This window comes from Triturus cristatus, chromosome 4_2, assembly GCF_964204655.1.
Source record: "Triturus cristatus chromosome 4_2, aTriCri1.1, whole genome shotgun sequence".
Classification (NCBI taxonomy): Eukaryota; Metazoa; Chordata; class Amphibia; order Caudata; family Salamandridae; genus Triturus; species Triturus cristatus.
In genome coordinates, this window is record NC_140586.1 from 436547576 (window position 1) to 436561473 (window position 13898).

At 43.1% G+C, this 13898-nt stretch overlaps 1 protein-coding gene across 1 annotated transcript in view; it reads left to right on the forward strand.

Annotated features, from left to right (window-relative positions):
- Positions 1 to 9901, forward strand: part of LOC146834537 (uricase-like) — a 151521-nt gene extending 141620 nt beyond the window's left edge. The window contains exons 6-8 of the mRNA XM_085601932.1: positions 184 to 307; positions 6125 to 6208; positions 9002 to 9901. Of these exons, the coding sequence (XP_085458058.1) occupies positions 184 to 307; positions 6125 to 6208; positions 9002 to 9076 (283 nt within the window). The 3' untranslated portion in view covers positions 9077 to 9901. The remainder of the gene's footprint in view (positions 1 to 183; positions 308 to 6124; positions 6209 to 9001) is intronic.
- The last annotated feature ends 3997 nt before the right edge of the window (positions 9902 to 13898 follow it).

Consider the following 13898-nt stretch of genomic DNA (forward strand, 5'->3'; position numbering starts at 1 on the left):
ATTAGCCGTTAAGTACACAACACATCTTTAGGAGTGTTTTAAAATAGCATTTTAAGATAATATATTTTTTCTTAAGTATATAGTCGGTGTCAAAGTAATGAATATTTAGACTAGGAAAAAAGACCTTTTTAAAATAATTTTCAGAGTAAATTAGTCCTAATCAAATTCTGTTTTATTTGCAAGGAAAACTGTCTTTGAAATCATCAAAGAGAAATTTGCAGGGCCCTATGACAGTGGAGAATACTCGCCTTCCGTGCAGAAGACCCTCTATGACATCCAAGTAATGACTCTGAGCAAAATCCCAGAGGTATGTATCTTTTGGAACAAATTTGCTTTCAATTCTGTATTTGAAAAGATCTTGCATGCTTAGATACCCTCAGTTTGTTTTAAAATGTGGATTACTTATTCCATCCACACTCCGTGACTAAATAAATCATAGGTTTATTTAATGTATAATTTCTATTAATGATCTCTCTGGGTGTGTATCTAATCCAGTGTTACCATGTAACTCATATCCATCAACAACCTGGAATCCCTTCATATTAATACTTTTAGCTTGCTTTCTGATCATCAGCATGCTCAAATTATTGCATGATCTAATGATTAAATCTAAAATGTGAATGGTGTGACCATACTTACTACTTTATATAAAGTATGTACAATGCCTCGTAGCTGCTTCAAACTACTTTGAACTGTTGGAGGGGTGGAAAAGTTACAGTGGTGAGCTGTAAATAGAAGAATGAAATCAAGATTGATGATGTAAAGTATTGACCTTATGCTACATCGGAGTGAAAGTCTTCTGGTAATTTAGGCTGTTTTTTTAATCCATCTTGAGACAAAGGAGCAGAGTAATAGATTTTTCAGATGGGAGACCTTTGTAAATGCAATGATTTCCCCCAAATATTGTTTCATTAAGAGTCAATCAAGAGTTGATCATGAGGGTTGAACTCAGAGTCGATCCAGGTTACATGGAAGTACCAGCTTCGCAGATTATTGTGGAACCCACCCGCGTAACGCCTTGTGCAGGAGTCTCAGGGTTTCTAAATTTACTCCTAGAGAAGTGGCAAGTTGAGAGACATCAGCACTGATGAAATATGAGTAGCTCCCTTTAGGCAAAGGAAGAAGGAAGGCACATCATGTTTTGAGCTTTAGAAAATATGCATCATTTTGACTTAGAGGTACATACAAATTCAATCTCAGCAACCAGCCTTGAAATGCATCTGTTAGTGCTGCAACCATAATCCAAGGATCAGAAAAAGGATGCGGAGTTAAAAAAAAGTTAAGGGGCCATTTAGCCATTTACTAAGATTTTACGCTGTTTTTGTGACACAAAAGTGATGAAAATCGGCGCAAAATCTTTTTTTCCCGAATTACTTTCCAGTGCTAAACTTGCTAAGCGCTGGAAATAATGGCTGCGTACCATGGGTGGAGCATGGGCGTTCCCATGCAACCACCCAAGGTTTCTCACGCCAAACCCAATTTACTAAACAAAGTAAACAGGGTTTAGCGTGACAAAACTGCGCCCTTTCAAAGTAGGCGCAAGGAAGGAGAAATGCTTTCATTTATCCTTCCTTTTGCGACTTTGCATGTGTGCTGCACTGTGTAGCACATACAAAGTGGGAAAAGGCTTCCAGTTGTCCCCGCGGCGCACGGCAGCTGATTTCAGTGCCGGCGCAAGCGGGGGGGGGGGGGGGAGTGCCTTGTTTTAGTAAATTGGGTGCACTCCTCTCTCCTTTACATGCAGCACAGCATTTTCGGCTGCTGTAGTGCACTACGTGAAAAAAATTGTAAATCTCCCCCTTAGTAGATAAGGTTGGTGACCTGTAAGATGAATGACAACTAAGGGCCTGAGTACGATCTGGCTAGGAAGGCCTCCAGATGGGTTCCGATTCAGAGCCTATGTTTCTGACCGAATCGTTCCACGATCCGAATGACCAAGTACGATGCTAAGATCTCGTCTGCGTCAACCGAATCGTTTCCGAACCCGAACCTGTCAGTCGGACTCGTTCGCAGCCGAATTGTGCGGCTCAATGAAGCCGGCTTCCGAACAAGTGAGTACAATGCACGATTCAGACAGCCATATCGATTCAGTCTCAGCGAGACGTAACGGCAGTGGGAATCAGACTTCGGGGGCCGCAGCGGGCCCTCTTCACCTGGGGCCCTCCAAATCTGTCTTGTGGGGGCACCCATGGGTCCCCCCATTACATGCATGCAGAGTGTGGCGGGCACCATGAGGTGCCCGCTACAAGGTGTATGCTTTTCCCCACCCACCACTTTTTGCTATGGGAGCTTGCGTCTGTGTTCAGTATACAGGCTCCCACAGAGTTCAATGGAAGTCCGAGCAAACAGAGTCCGTCACCATATGGGTGCATCGTACTCGGTCTCTCAGACTCGCAGAGCACAATTCTCTAGGATACTCCTCCGGATCCGAGTCATATGGAGGGCTTTCCTAGCGAGATCGTACTCAGGCCCTTTCTGTCTGGCTACTGAGAGGTGTCGGATGCTGGGCCACCAGACACACAGGCCTATCAAATAGAAGAAATGTGAAGTTACCAATGTAGAGAAACTGATCTTTGTTTTTCGGTCATATAGGCAAATCCAGGTAAGGCCTACCTGATGTTGAGTGTTTGTGAGAAGCACTCCACAAGAGATTTATAATCACAGAAATTCTCCTATATACCGATGTGCATCTGTGTGTCCTAGGCATACCTTGGAAGTTGAGTTTGTGTCTTCTGAGGATGGTCACTAGGGAAGCCATATGGGCATTTCAGAAGACAAGTAGTTGTGTTGACCCTTGTCTCGCAGCTCATAAGACATTGGAGGTCTCTAAAAACAGCTATTTTCACCTGATGGTGAGGTTTCCTAGAAATAATCCAAGGCCTAGAAATCCTTTTCCTCCATCACAGAGCAGTTCTATTTCCTATGCTCCAGCAAAAACTATTTAGAATTTGATTGTCAATTGCTGCGTTCCTTTACAAGAATCCATCCAATGCCCAGGAGACCTGAGACAAGCTTGATGTGTTTGTGTGTACTCAGGCTCATGCATAATCTGTCACCTTGGTTGTGAAGTGTTTTTAAATATTGTACCGTCAAAATATTGGAACCAGAAAAACAAATTCTATATTATTGGAAAGTACACAAAAGGTATATATTCACAATTCCTAACTTTGCATCTCACTACATAGTAGAGGTATAAATAAACAAGGGCACAAGGTGCTCGAAACGCGTCACGGAGTGAGAGGACAATAAAACATCTTACCTGCCATAACTATCAGGGTCCGTTTCTCTCTGTTCGCCAGTGTGGAGGTTCGGAGAGTGCTCTTGGAGAATATATATATACTATGCAACAGTATCTACTGACAAAATATACTGTTACGGAAAGTATATGTAGGAATTTTAGATTTACTATTCAATTCTTAACTTCACATCTCTGTTCATTGACAATATATATGGAAGTTCATATATAGCTAGTCTTACCGTTTTCTCCCCAAAAACTGGTGCAGTTGCTCAACAGTTTTCACTCAATCCTTTTATTTACAGCTTGTCCACTACCATGATGAGTTTCAGCCACTCAGCAAGACCTTTCATGCTAAAGCTTAGTTGCTAGCTCTAGGTTTGGTGTGTTTTTGGAATATCAATTATCCCTATGGGCCAGATTTATCAGGGTTTTATGTAATCCGTGTGCAAAACAAGGGGCACAATGGCGAAGTGAAATTTATCTGCATAGCTTGATAAATCTAGAGTAAGGCAAGGCAGCGCATATTGCTGCCTTGCGTTACTCAGCCTTGGGAGGCGTTCCATGGGTGGAGCATGGGTGTTCCATGCATCCATCCATGGCTTTTGGCACATTCCAAGATTTACCATTAGTGGTAGACCTGGGGATGTGTGAAAAAGCTGCACCTCCCCAGGTGAGACGTATCGAGAAGAAATATTTGTATTTCTCCTCGTATTTTTCTTCTTTCTACCTGTGCTACATTCTGCAGCACACATATAAAGATGAAAATGCCTCTCAGGGTTGTGTTTGGGCAGGAAAGTGTCTCTTCGTGCACAAAAACAATCCTTCCTACAACGCAGGCACCCTTGCACCATGACGCAAGGGTGCCTGCATTGGCACTAGGCAGGCAAAAGTGCCCTAGCACTAGTAAATGACAAGAGCGTGCTGTATGATGTTAAATACGGCGCATTCCTGCCCTTTCCCTTTCATGCAGAGTAGCAAGGTGGCTTGTTGCATTGCACTGCGTGAAACAATGATAATAATAGGCCGATATGTCTTCGGGACCAGAAGGATTTGACAGACATAACAGTATATTGCTTTTGTAAATCTTCCATTGTGACAAAGAAATTACAGATGAACATGTTGTGAACAATGGGTATGTTTTCCTGCTTGTTTTCATTATTTTTTATTTCAACAATTATTTTTTGGGGGAAAACTTTGAGGGATCTACACAAATGTCACCTTGCTGAATTCCAACAATTGTCTAGTTTTTCAAAAGTGTATAGCTTTCTTTGATCACCCAGGGTTTCACACCTGTTTCCACCACAAACTGCAAGTAGGTTTAAACCACAAAAATTAGGAAACATTTACCTTTTAGAAAAATGCAATTTATTCACACATTTTTGCTTGTTCTTGAAAACTGAGAGGATGGCAATCCTAGCACAGCAAACCTTTTGTTAATGCAATTTGTAGAAAAAAGATTCACTTGAATGCACAGCATATTTTTCCATTTTTCCCAATAAACAAAATGTAGCTATGTTTTTGGCTATTTTCTCGGCTCCCTCTAGGGGAATCTTTAAACCTAGGATACCTTTAGAATCCCCAGGATGTTGGAAATCAAAGGGGCCTATTATGATTGAGGGCGGATCGCCACCGCCCGACCAGCAGTGGCATTCCGCCCGTCAGAACTACCCGCCCGACGGCTATTTACCCCCGCCACATTAGCATGGCGGGGGATACCGCGGCGGACGGAAAGACCATCCACCGCTTTTCTGCCGGCAAGCAATCGTCCATATTAGGATGCGTGCGTGGGGCATGCCGTTCCACGGCGGAGATTTGCCATGGAAAGGCATGCGGAGAATGCCTTTGGGGGCCCCGTTGCGGGCCCCCGAGGTGGGGTGGATGCCGGTACTTGGGGAGTACCCATGGTACCCCCCTTCATTGGCATGCACAGCGTGGCAGGCACCGCATGGTGCCTCTTACGTTTGTGCATGCCAATGAACAACATGCATATTTTGCATTGCGGCGGGTGCTGCTGACAGCATCGCCCGCTGCAATGCATAATATGTAGGATGCGACTGCCAGGGTGGTGGGCGCATCCTAATTGGCACCTCTGGCAGTTGGTCCCGTTAACCGTAACGGTGGCAGGCGGACAAAGTCCGCCTGCTACCGTAATGGGGCCCAAAGTGTACAAATTTGCCATGGAAACCTTTTGTAGAAAAAAAGGAAGGCTTAAGCTCGGTCTACCCCAAAAATCCAAAAAAGAGCTTAGCATCAGGGAGGAAAAGCCGACGCAGACAAGTGGTTAATACAATAATTTGACTGAATTGTTTTAGACTTTGGTGATATATGCCAGAATATTATGTCTGCCTGCCTGTATTTAGTTACAAAAAAATAGAAATGCGCTAAGTACAATTCTTTTCTCGACCTTACTAAGATGACATTTGTAGGCTCAGAAAGGGTAAGTATTTTAAAGAAAAAAAGGAACTTTTGATGTAGGCTAGTTTGTATGCTGTGCAATGATATTCTATGTCACAGGGAAATTGTTTTAAATACATTATCAGAACGAACAAGAGTGAACATGCAAACAGGAAAGTAAGTAATGAATTAACAGACTATATAAACGTAATTTATTGTTTGGTAGTTGCTGAGGAATATTTCAAATGAGAGAAAAAAATATTGAAGTATGCAGTCATGGACTTGTACCAAAAAATAAACGGCAAATGCGTAGCCATCCAGCTTTCGATTGTACAGGACATCAAATGAATTCTAGAACATGATGGATGAATGTAGCAGATGGATTCAGCTGCAGGATTTTTTATGAAGGATTTTAGAAAATTCAGGCATTCATAATTTAAACCTTTAGATAAATAAGCTTCAAAGATAATCAGTCGTATTTTCCTTTTGCAGATTGAGGAAGTGGAAATTATTTTGCCAAATAAACATTACTTCAACATAGACTTGTCAAAGATGGGACTGAGAAATGACGATGAGGTAAGGATAAGATTACTTGACTAGGACCATAAGTACTACGTGATTATTCTGATGGGTATGCAACAAGGATGACAGGATATGAATTATGTTATTACTAGTATAAGCAACAACAAACCTTCACAAGAATCCCTAGCATATGACACTGAAATGGGGATACTAACATTGACAAAGTTGAAACTATAATGATAAATATTTGCGTTTATGTTTTCTTGATTTATTTATTTCAACTGGAATATCAGCTGAGCATTGAATGGAACAGCTGTTTTTAGACACGCAGGGCCAGATTCACAAAGGTAACTTACACTTTTGAGTTAATTACTACTTTTTGGAATTCACAAACTCCGAGTGCAAAGATACTACTAAAAATAAAAAAAAGTTGTAAATCCAGCACTAAACATGACCAACCACAGTTACTGTAACGCCCTCCCATAGACCGTAATAGAGGTAAGGACTAAAAATAAAGCCCCATAAGAAATAATGCTAAATTAAATTAAATTAGTTAAAATAGTTAAAAATATTCTTACATATTAATGAATGCTGAGAAAAATATATAAAAATAGTACACATTCTTTAATTATGAAACTATTTTGAAGTTAAAAAAGAATGTATCAGTAAAAGTTATTAAAAAAAAATTACATTTATTTTACCTAATTCTATACATCACCTTTAATCATCATTCATGCAAATTAAAAATATTTTTCTCTTTAGGTGGAAATATTGTTTTTTATATAAACTTCAGAAAAAAATAGAATTTAATTTAGCTTATTTTAGTTAATTAAAGTTTTAATTCAAAATTAATTTAATAGTGCTGTGGCATTTTTTTATTTTGTTCAAAGGTTGAAGTAAATGTATTAAATGGATTTACATTCATATTTAACATACAAATATGTGTTTATATTTATTTTTGCATTTAATAAACACTTTTTATTTGTTTCATTATACTTTACCATGTGAAGATCTCTGCCCCAATGGCAGACTTTCCTGATGCTATAGTATACGGAAAATTGGAAAATGTATTTAACTCAATAATAAATATTAAACATGTGTTTATGTTAAATATTAGTTCAAAATATTTTAACATAATTACTTGAAATGCAGAGTTATATTAAAAAAAAATCTACAGCACTATTAAATTAATTTTGAAGTACAAATTTAATTTATGGAACTATATCAAATTCAATTAAAAAATAAATTAGATTTCTCAAGAACGAATATTAGTATGCCCTAATAATTAATAAAAGTGATGTTCAGAATTAACTTAATTTATTATGTTTTAGAAAATGTATCCTTATCCTTACATTTTTTTAAAATTCAAAATAGGGTTTTTCAAAAATTCTATAAATTAACAATATATAGCTAATAAATATCTGTTACCATTAATGTATATTCATTTGAACGTTCTACTATTTTAAATATTTTAATGTATTATAAAATTATTTCCTGTAGGTTCTTATTTGAAGTCTCTGCTTCAATTAGTTTCTCAGAGGGGATGTTGCAGTACCAGTGGTTGGCCAAGGGTAGTGGCGGATGTTTTGTTTTTTGCAGTAACTTACACTGGAAGTTTGTGAACATCGAACAGTAGTAAACGTACTCAAACGTGTCCACTTACTCAAAAGTGTATGTTAACTTTGTGAATCAGGTCCTCAAAGAGGAAAGTCTCAAAAGTTTATATAATAATGCAAGCACCTCCTTCCATCCATCCACACGACCTCCCCGACCATTCTTTAAAGATGAATCCATAAAAGCCACTTTGTTCATGATATCTTTATTCTAAACACATGGTATGGTTTTTCAAAAACTGAGGGATATGAAACTAATAACAACTCAATCTTCAAACTTTAGCCTTGATCTGCAGGATTTCCTCAATCACTTAAGTGAAATGAAGCACAGTGCTAGCTGTAAAATGTATCTTTATGACATGCTGTCATACATTTCTCACTGATGTTTGCTCTGATTAAATAAGGCTCTGTAATATTTTGATAATTCACAAGTTTGAATGACTTGCTGTAAGGCTGATTGCCCTCTAGCATCAATACTTCCTACCCTCCTGAAATAGACCTCCATGCAATAAGCTGCATAGCCACACTGGGATCTTGGGGTGCCGATCTGAGTGTGCTTGAGGACAAAGTGAGGGTAAATATGTTAACTGGTTGCTTTTTGAAAGATGCCATGATGCCTTTTGTTCACAACATCCTGCTTTAAAATGAACGCTGTGTGCCACAAGCAACAGCACAACTTACTATAGGGATGTGAAGTTACTGGTGTGTTTCTTCACTGCACCCTCGCTTTGTATAGATGTGAGGTGAAAAACTGTGGATCAACAGATCTAGGAGGGCCGGGCTGGGAACTGCAATCAGCCCTGGCAGGTTGCTGCTCGACCGGCCCTGGGAATGGGAGGGAGGGTGGGGGGGGGCGATCAGTCATGAAGCACCGCTCCCGGCCCCCTGTAAGAAAAGCGCCCCCTGCAGCCACAAAACCAGCCCGCACCCCTCGACCCACTGGGGAAATGCCCGGTGCCCACTACGCCCAGTCCGGCCCTGGATCTAGGCACTCCATTAACTTATTCTAGATCTCAATTCATAAATCTCCTATGGCAATAATGAGGTGAGGTCTTTATAAACATCAAAAACTGTGTGAAAGTAGTGGTGAAGTCAAACTTTCTGGGGATTTTCTTTTACCCAAATGGCATTAATCTTTCCATTTATTTTGATTTTGCATGCTAGCGTTCTGTCACGTCAGCTGTTTTTTGACCCTCTTTTGAGAGTTTTTTTTAAGGGTATTCTTTATCAACAGGTGCTGCTGCCTGTGGACAAACCTGCCGGTAACATCACTGCCACTTTGAGAAGAAAAACACCATCGAAGCTATGATTTGAAGATGGAAGAGGACGTCTAGGCCTGCCTGCACCTGACCTCGAGAGCCCTTCTAGTTCAGTTCTAGTACTGTTTTTAGGTATTCATGGTGGAACAAAAATGGGATGTTACGGAAAATCACGAGATGGCAGCGCCTGGTACAATTCTGTTCCACATTGGTTGGCTGATTCAGCAATCTATATGATTAAAAAAAACAGTTTTGGGATGGCTGTCACAATCAAAGTAACTGAAAACCCGAACGACTTTCCCAGTCTGGAAACAGTGCTAGCCTAGATTGATGATGCCCTGAAATGTATTTCACTTTTTAAAATGTGTCTTCTTATCTCTTCTCTTTTACTTGTTTCCACTAGGGATCTGGAGTCTTTGTTTCAGATGCCCTCAAAAGCAAGACATTGAATGCTCGTCATTGCTACTCGTCTAGTTCTTATAAATCTTTGGGGAAAATAATTTTCACTTATATTAGAAATATTTGGCCAGCAGATGCAATACAATGTTAAATTAAACATACTCAGAGCCAGTGAATCAAAACTAGTCTCATAACTATGGATGGTATTTTATATATCTTAAGGTCATATGCACGCATTGTAAAACTGCACCATCCCTACAGCCATTATTTATAGACTGATTGGATGAAATATTAGATTTATCTGCAGTATGAAATAACTATGTAGAGGAGTCTACAAGAATGTTGTTCAATGAAGCTCTGTGATAATTTTATTGAATTATTTATTTTAATCTTTTTTCAGACTTTTGTTTTAATGACTACATATAGAATTATGGCTCAAAATCAGATACGATATGAAATAAACAAACAAAAACCTAGCGAGAGATGTGATGCATTGCCCGCAGGATTCATTAATATATTTGGCAATTGTATTTGTTACATATACATACATTTTTACAGGAAAGTTTGCCAGAATCAAATTACGTATGACCCACTTCACTTGAAATAGCAAAGTATGTGCATAGCATGAGGCCATTGTTGTGATGTGGGCCCTTGGCCGACATGCTTCTAAATGAGCAGCAGACACTCACTGCTCGATTACTAAACTGGCCACGGGCCACCCGGGCCCTTTTATTTGCAGGATCACGTCACTTGTGATGCCTGTGGTAGATGGGTGTAGGGTGCAAGTGTGTCCAACCTTCTAGGGAGTGACTGGCAAACTAAGTGCCTGCTGACACACTAGAACATGTCCAACACGACACTCCCTTCCTCTAAAATTTTATTAAAAACAAAACAAATGTCCAACCTATGGAAATAAACTGTGCACATGGGACAACACTCAGTCTCTCGGTCTTGAGAGGTAGCCTACCGGTCAACGGTGGACAGGTGCAGCTGGGAGCACTGGGGCATCTCGGCACATGTCCATAATTTAACCAGCTACCAATGGGCATGAATGATGCGTCAATGAGATCTGGGTTCTTTGGCAGCCTGTCCATCGGATCAATGTCCACTTACATACTCTGGGGTGGGCCTGTGTGCTCTGGCGGTGATGCTGTTGGTGTCAGCCAACCTAACATGGTGCATCAGTAGCGTAGTGGAGTCCTGCTATAGAGTCTTCTCTGGAGGGTACCTGAGCACTATGATGACCAATCTGCCAGGACTGGAATGGCATCAATGATGTTTAGGATGTTATGCTCCGAAGGCGATGTGCCTCCCGGTACCCTGTCGATGGAGCCGCTTCCAGACGACCTTTCATGCCAGGATCCCTGTGTGCGGGAATGTCTTTGAGGCCCTTATGCAGGGCTGCCATGATATCGTGTGGACTGTGCAGGACTGCTCATGGGCCGCATGGGGGCTGCTGCAGGATCACCGACAGGATCCGACGACATTGTTCGTGCAACCACCAGGGTAGGTGACTTAAAGGTCTGTGTGCTTGCCAACAGGACACAGGAGGATATGGGCTGTCAAATAGGCCCTGGACACTTGGTCTCTCACTTCAATGGGGTGCCTCGGTCTCTTTGTGCTTTGCAGTGAAAAGTTGCTCCTTGGCTGGATTGGGTGATGCACATGGCAATGATATTGTGGTTGCCATTAGACCTAGACGACAGGAGGTGATGATTTGCCTAGAGTGAGGATGACTAGCGGGTCTTCGCAGCCATGCAACTCTGTGTCTTTGCTGAGGCCATTCTTCACCCGTGGCATCTGCGGTCATGAGCAGGGATGCCTTCCAACAGACTGCGGACGCTCAGGAATTGGCAGTTGTACTGGGAAGTGTTTGGGAGAGATGTGGTTCGCGATTGTAGCGGATTACTTTTGGTTCTCTCATTGAGCTGTCTCCATGGACATTGCTTCGCCTTGGTGGATGACTTGTGTCTGCGGGTGCATTCTTGTCTTGTGGTGGTACGAGTCCTCGTTCCTCTCTCCACTTTGATCTTTCCAGCACACCTGTGTTTGTCCAGTTCTTCAGAGTGACAGGATTGTCACTCTACTTTTCAGTTCTTCCTCCGAGTCCAGTGGCATGCACCATCTTCCAACCAGGCCAACAGGCCTATCAACATTTAATGGTCTGCGGACCTTGCGGGCGAGACTTCCAGTCGCTCTTCTCTCTTCTTCCTCCTGGGTGCTATGTGGCGTCCAGCCACTTGTCTCATGTGTTCCCTCTTCAGGGACCTTCTTGAATCTCATACTCCAGATGTTCCCTCTTTTGATAGTGGCTTCAATGGGCAGTAGGGAGCTGTGGTGGTGGCAGCTTGCCACTTGGGAGTATACAACTCTCCTCTTGCCTGTATTGGGCCACTGGCAACTCCATCTTGAGGCACTGTCGGGGAGGACACTGTGCCTTCTTTGACCCACTGTGGGGCTGGGCTTCTGGAGCAGAGATGAAGAGGCTCTACTTCCTGTATGTGGGTCATGCCAGGCCTTTCCTCCTCTCTCTACTCTGGAGGAGCGCTGGTGACACTGGATATTTGGGGTGTGGCAAAGGACAGGCAGCTTTTTGCTTGTATTTTGGTTGGAAGCAATGCCAGTCTTTCTCCTTGTGGTACCAGTGGCAGCGTCTATCTTGCAGGAACCTGGTAAGCAACCAGGTACTTTCCGTAGCTGGAATTGTCTCTTTATGCAAATCCTCAGCTTGCTCCCTGTATGCATGCGTCTTCTTTCCTTGTAGACCTCTTGCAGGTCTTGTCCCTCCCTCAGGGACCTTCTTTGTGCTTTATGTTGTTGATGGCGGGTAACCTCTGTTCCGCCTCCTCTTTGCTTGAGGACACAGTGATTGTGCCTCTGCTGCGCCATCGTGGTGCTAGATCCTGCCTATGTTCGTGCATACTTGCCAAAGTTGGTCATTCTCCTTGATGGGCCAACGATGGCCATACGGTGCTGGTCAGTCAGCTGGAGTTCCTCTCTCCATGCAGCGGTGCATTGTCCATCTGCCCTCTTGGCATTGTCTCTACTCTGGCAGTGGTGGGGCTAGTTGCTGGTCCTCATGGGTGCCGTCTGCGGTCTCACTGAATGCTTGCTGTTCTTTCTTGCTGTAGTAGCCATTTGCCACCAGGAAGGGGGCACCATCCCTCTCCTCCCCATAACAGAGAATGCTCAGTCTCTCTTCTCTGGCCAAAGCAGCTGCAGTGGTGGCCATTCACCACTAGGGGCATGCAATGCCCCTTGGCCAGTCTCAGCTATGGTCTCCTTTGAAGACAGAGGCTAACAGTGTATGTCCCTGAGCAACAACAGGCAGCATTTAGGGGCCATGTGGTGTACTCATCTCACATCCTTTACACTTTCCTCAGAATGTCTGTCTCTGTGCCTTTCTCTCTGCGAGGCTTCTTGCATGTTTCCTCTTCATGCTTGTGGAGGGTGGCCGACAGCTGCAAGTTGCCCCAATGAGCTTTCTCTTCCATGCTGTTTATTGGTGCTTTGTAGGCTATCGGTCTTGCAGCTTTCTGCTTGCTCTCTTTTGTGGGTTATGGCTAGTGCTGTGAGGGTGCTGACTCCTTTCTAGGGAGCTGGTGGCTACTCATACTGTCCTAGGCCAGCTCACCACATTCTGCCTGCGGGCTCAGTGGATTGCAGGGACTGGGACCTTGCAGGAGGTTTACTGATCCTCTCCCTTGTAGTGGTTTCAGATTGCCACCCGGGGGCGGCTGTGTGAGCCTGGCCTCAATCACTGCAAGGTAGGAGCAGGCTTTAACTGTACAGGCACCACAGGCTCCTTATAGGTCATTGATACTTGGGGGTTAGCAGTCCTTCTTCACTTTGCAGGTGGAGAAGTAGTGGCCTGTCGCCACTAGGGTGTGTTTGATGCTCTGCCCCTTCTTTACTGTGAGGAGCAATATTTCTTCTTCTCAGGCTTTATTGCTTTGGCTGCCCTGGGCTGGCTATGTTGGCTGTGCTTGGCTTTACCTCGACGTAGTGCAGTGTGGGGAATGGCCACCAGGTGGCGCTGTAGTTGTCGATTATTTTTAGACCAGCAGTGGCTTTTGACCAGCTCGGCTGCTGCGGGGAGTCCTTCTATTTCCCAGTGGCAGTCACTTTTCCTCGTAGGCTGCATGGCTGAAGATGAGGGTGAACGGCTGAGGCGAACAGTCTCTTTTCAGCTTCAGGCGGGGCTCCATATTTCACTCCTGGCAACTGGCCTACTACACTGCTCTCGATCCAATGAAGTTCAGGGGCTGCTTCGGTGGGTAAGTGTAGTCATGTCACTCATGCAAACGCGCTACAGGTGCTGTGGGGAGAGGTTCCCATTTCTGTGCAGCAGGGCTTATACTCTCTTGCCACACTAGCCTCATGCAGGGCACTTACTTGTCGGTATGCTGGGTGCTTCAGCCACCATTCCACTCGGGCCTCGGCAGATTACCTGGGGCTGCAGGCCCTTAAGCT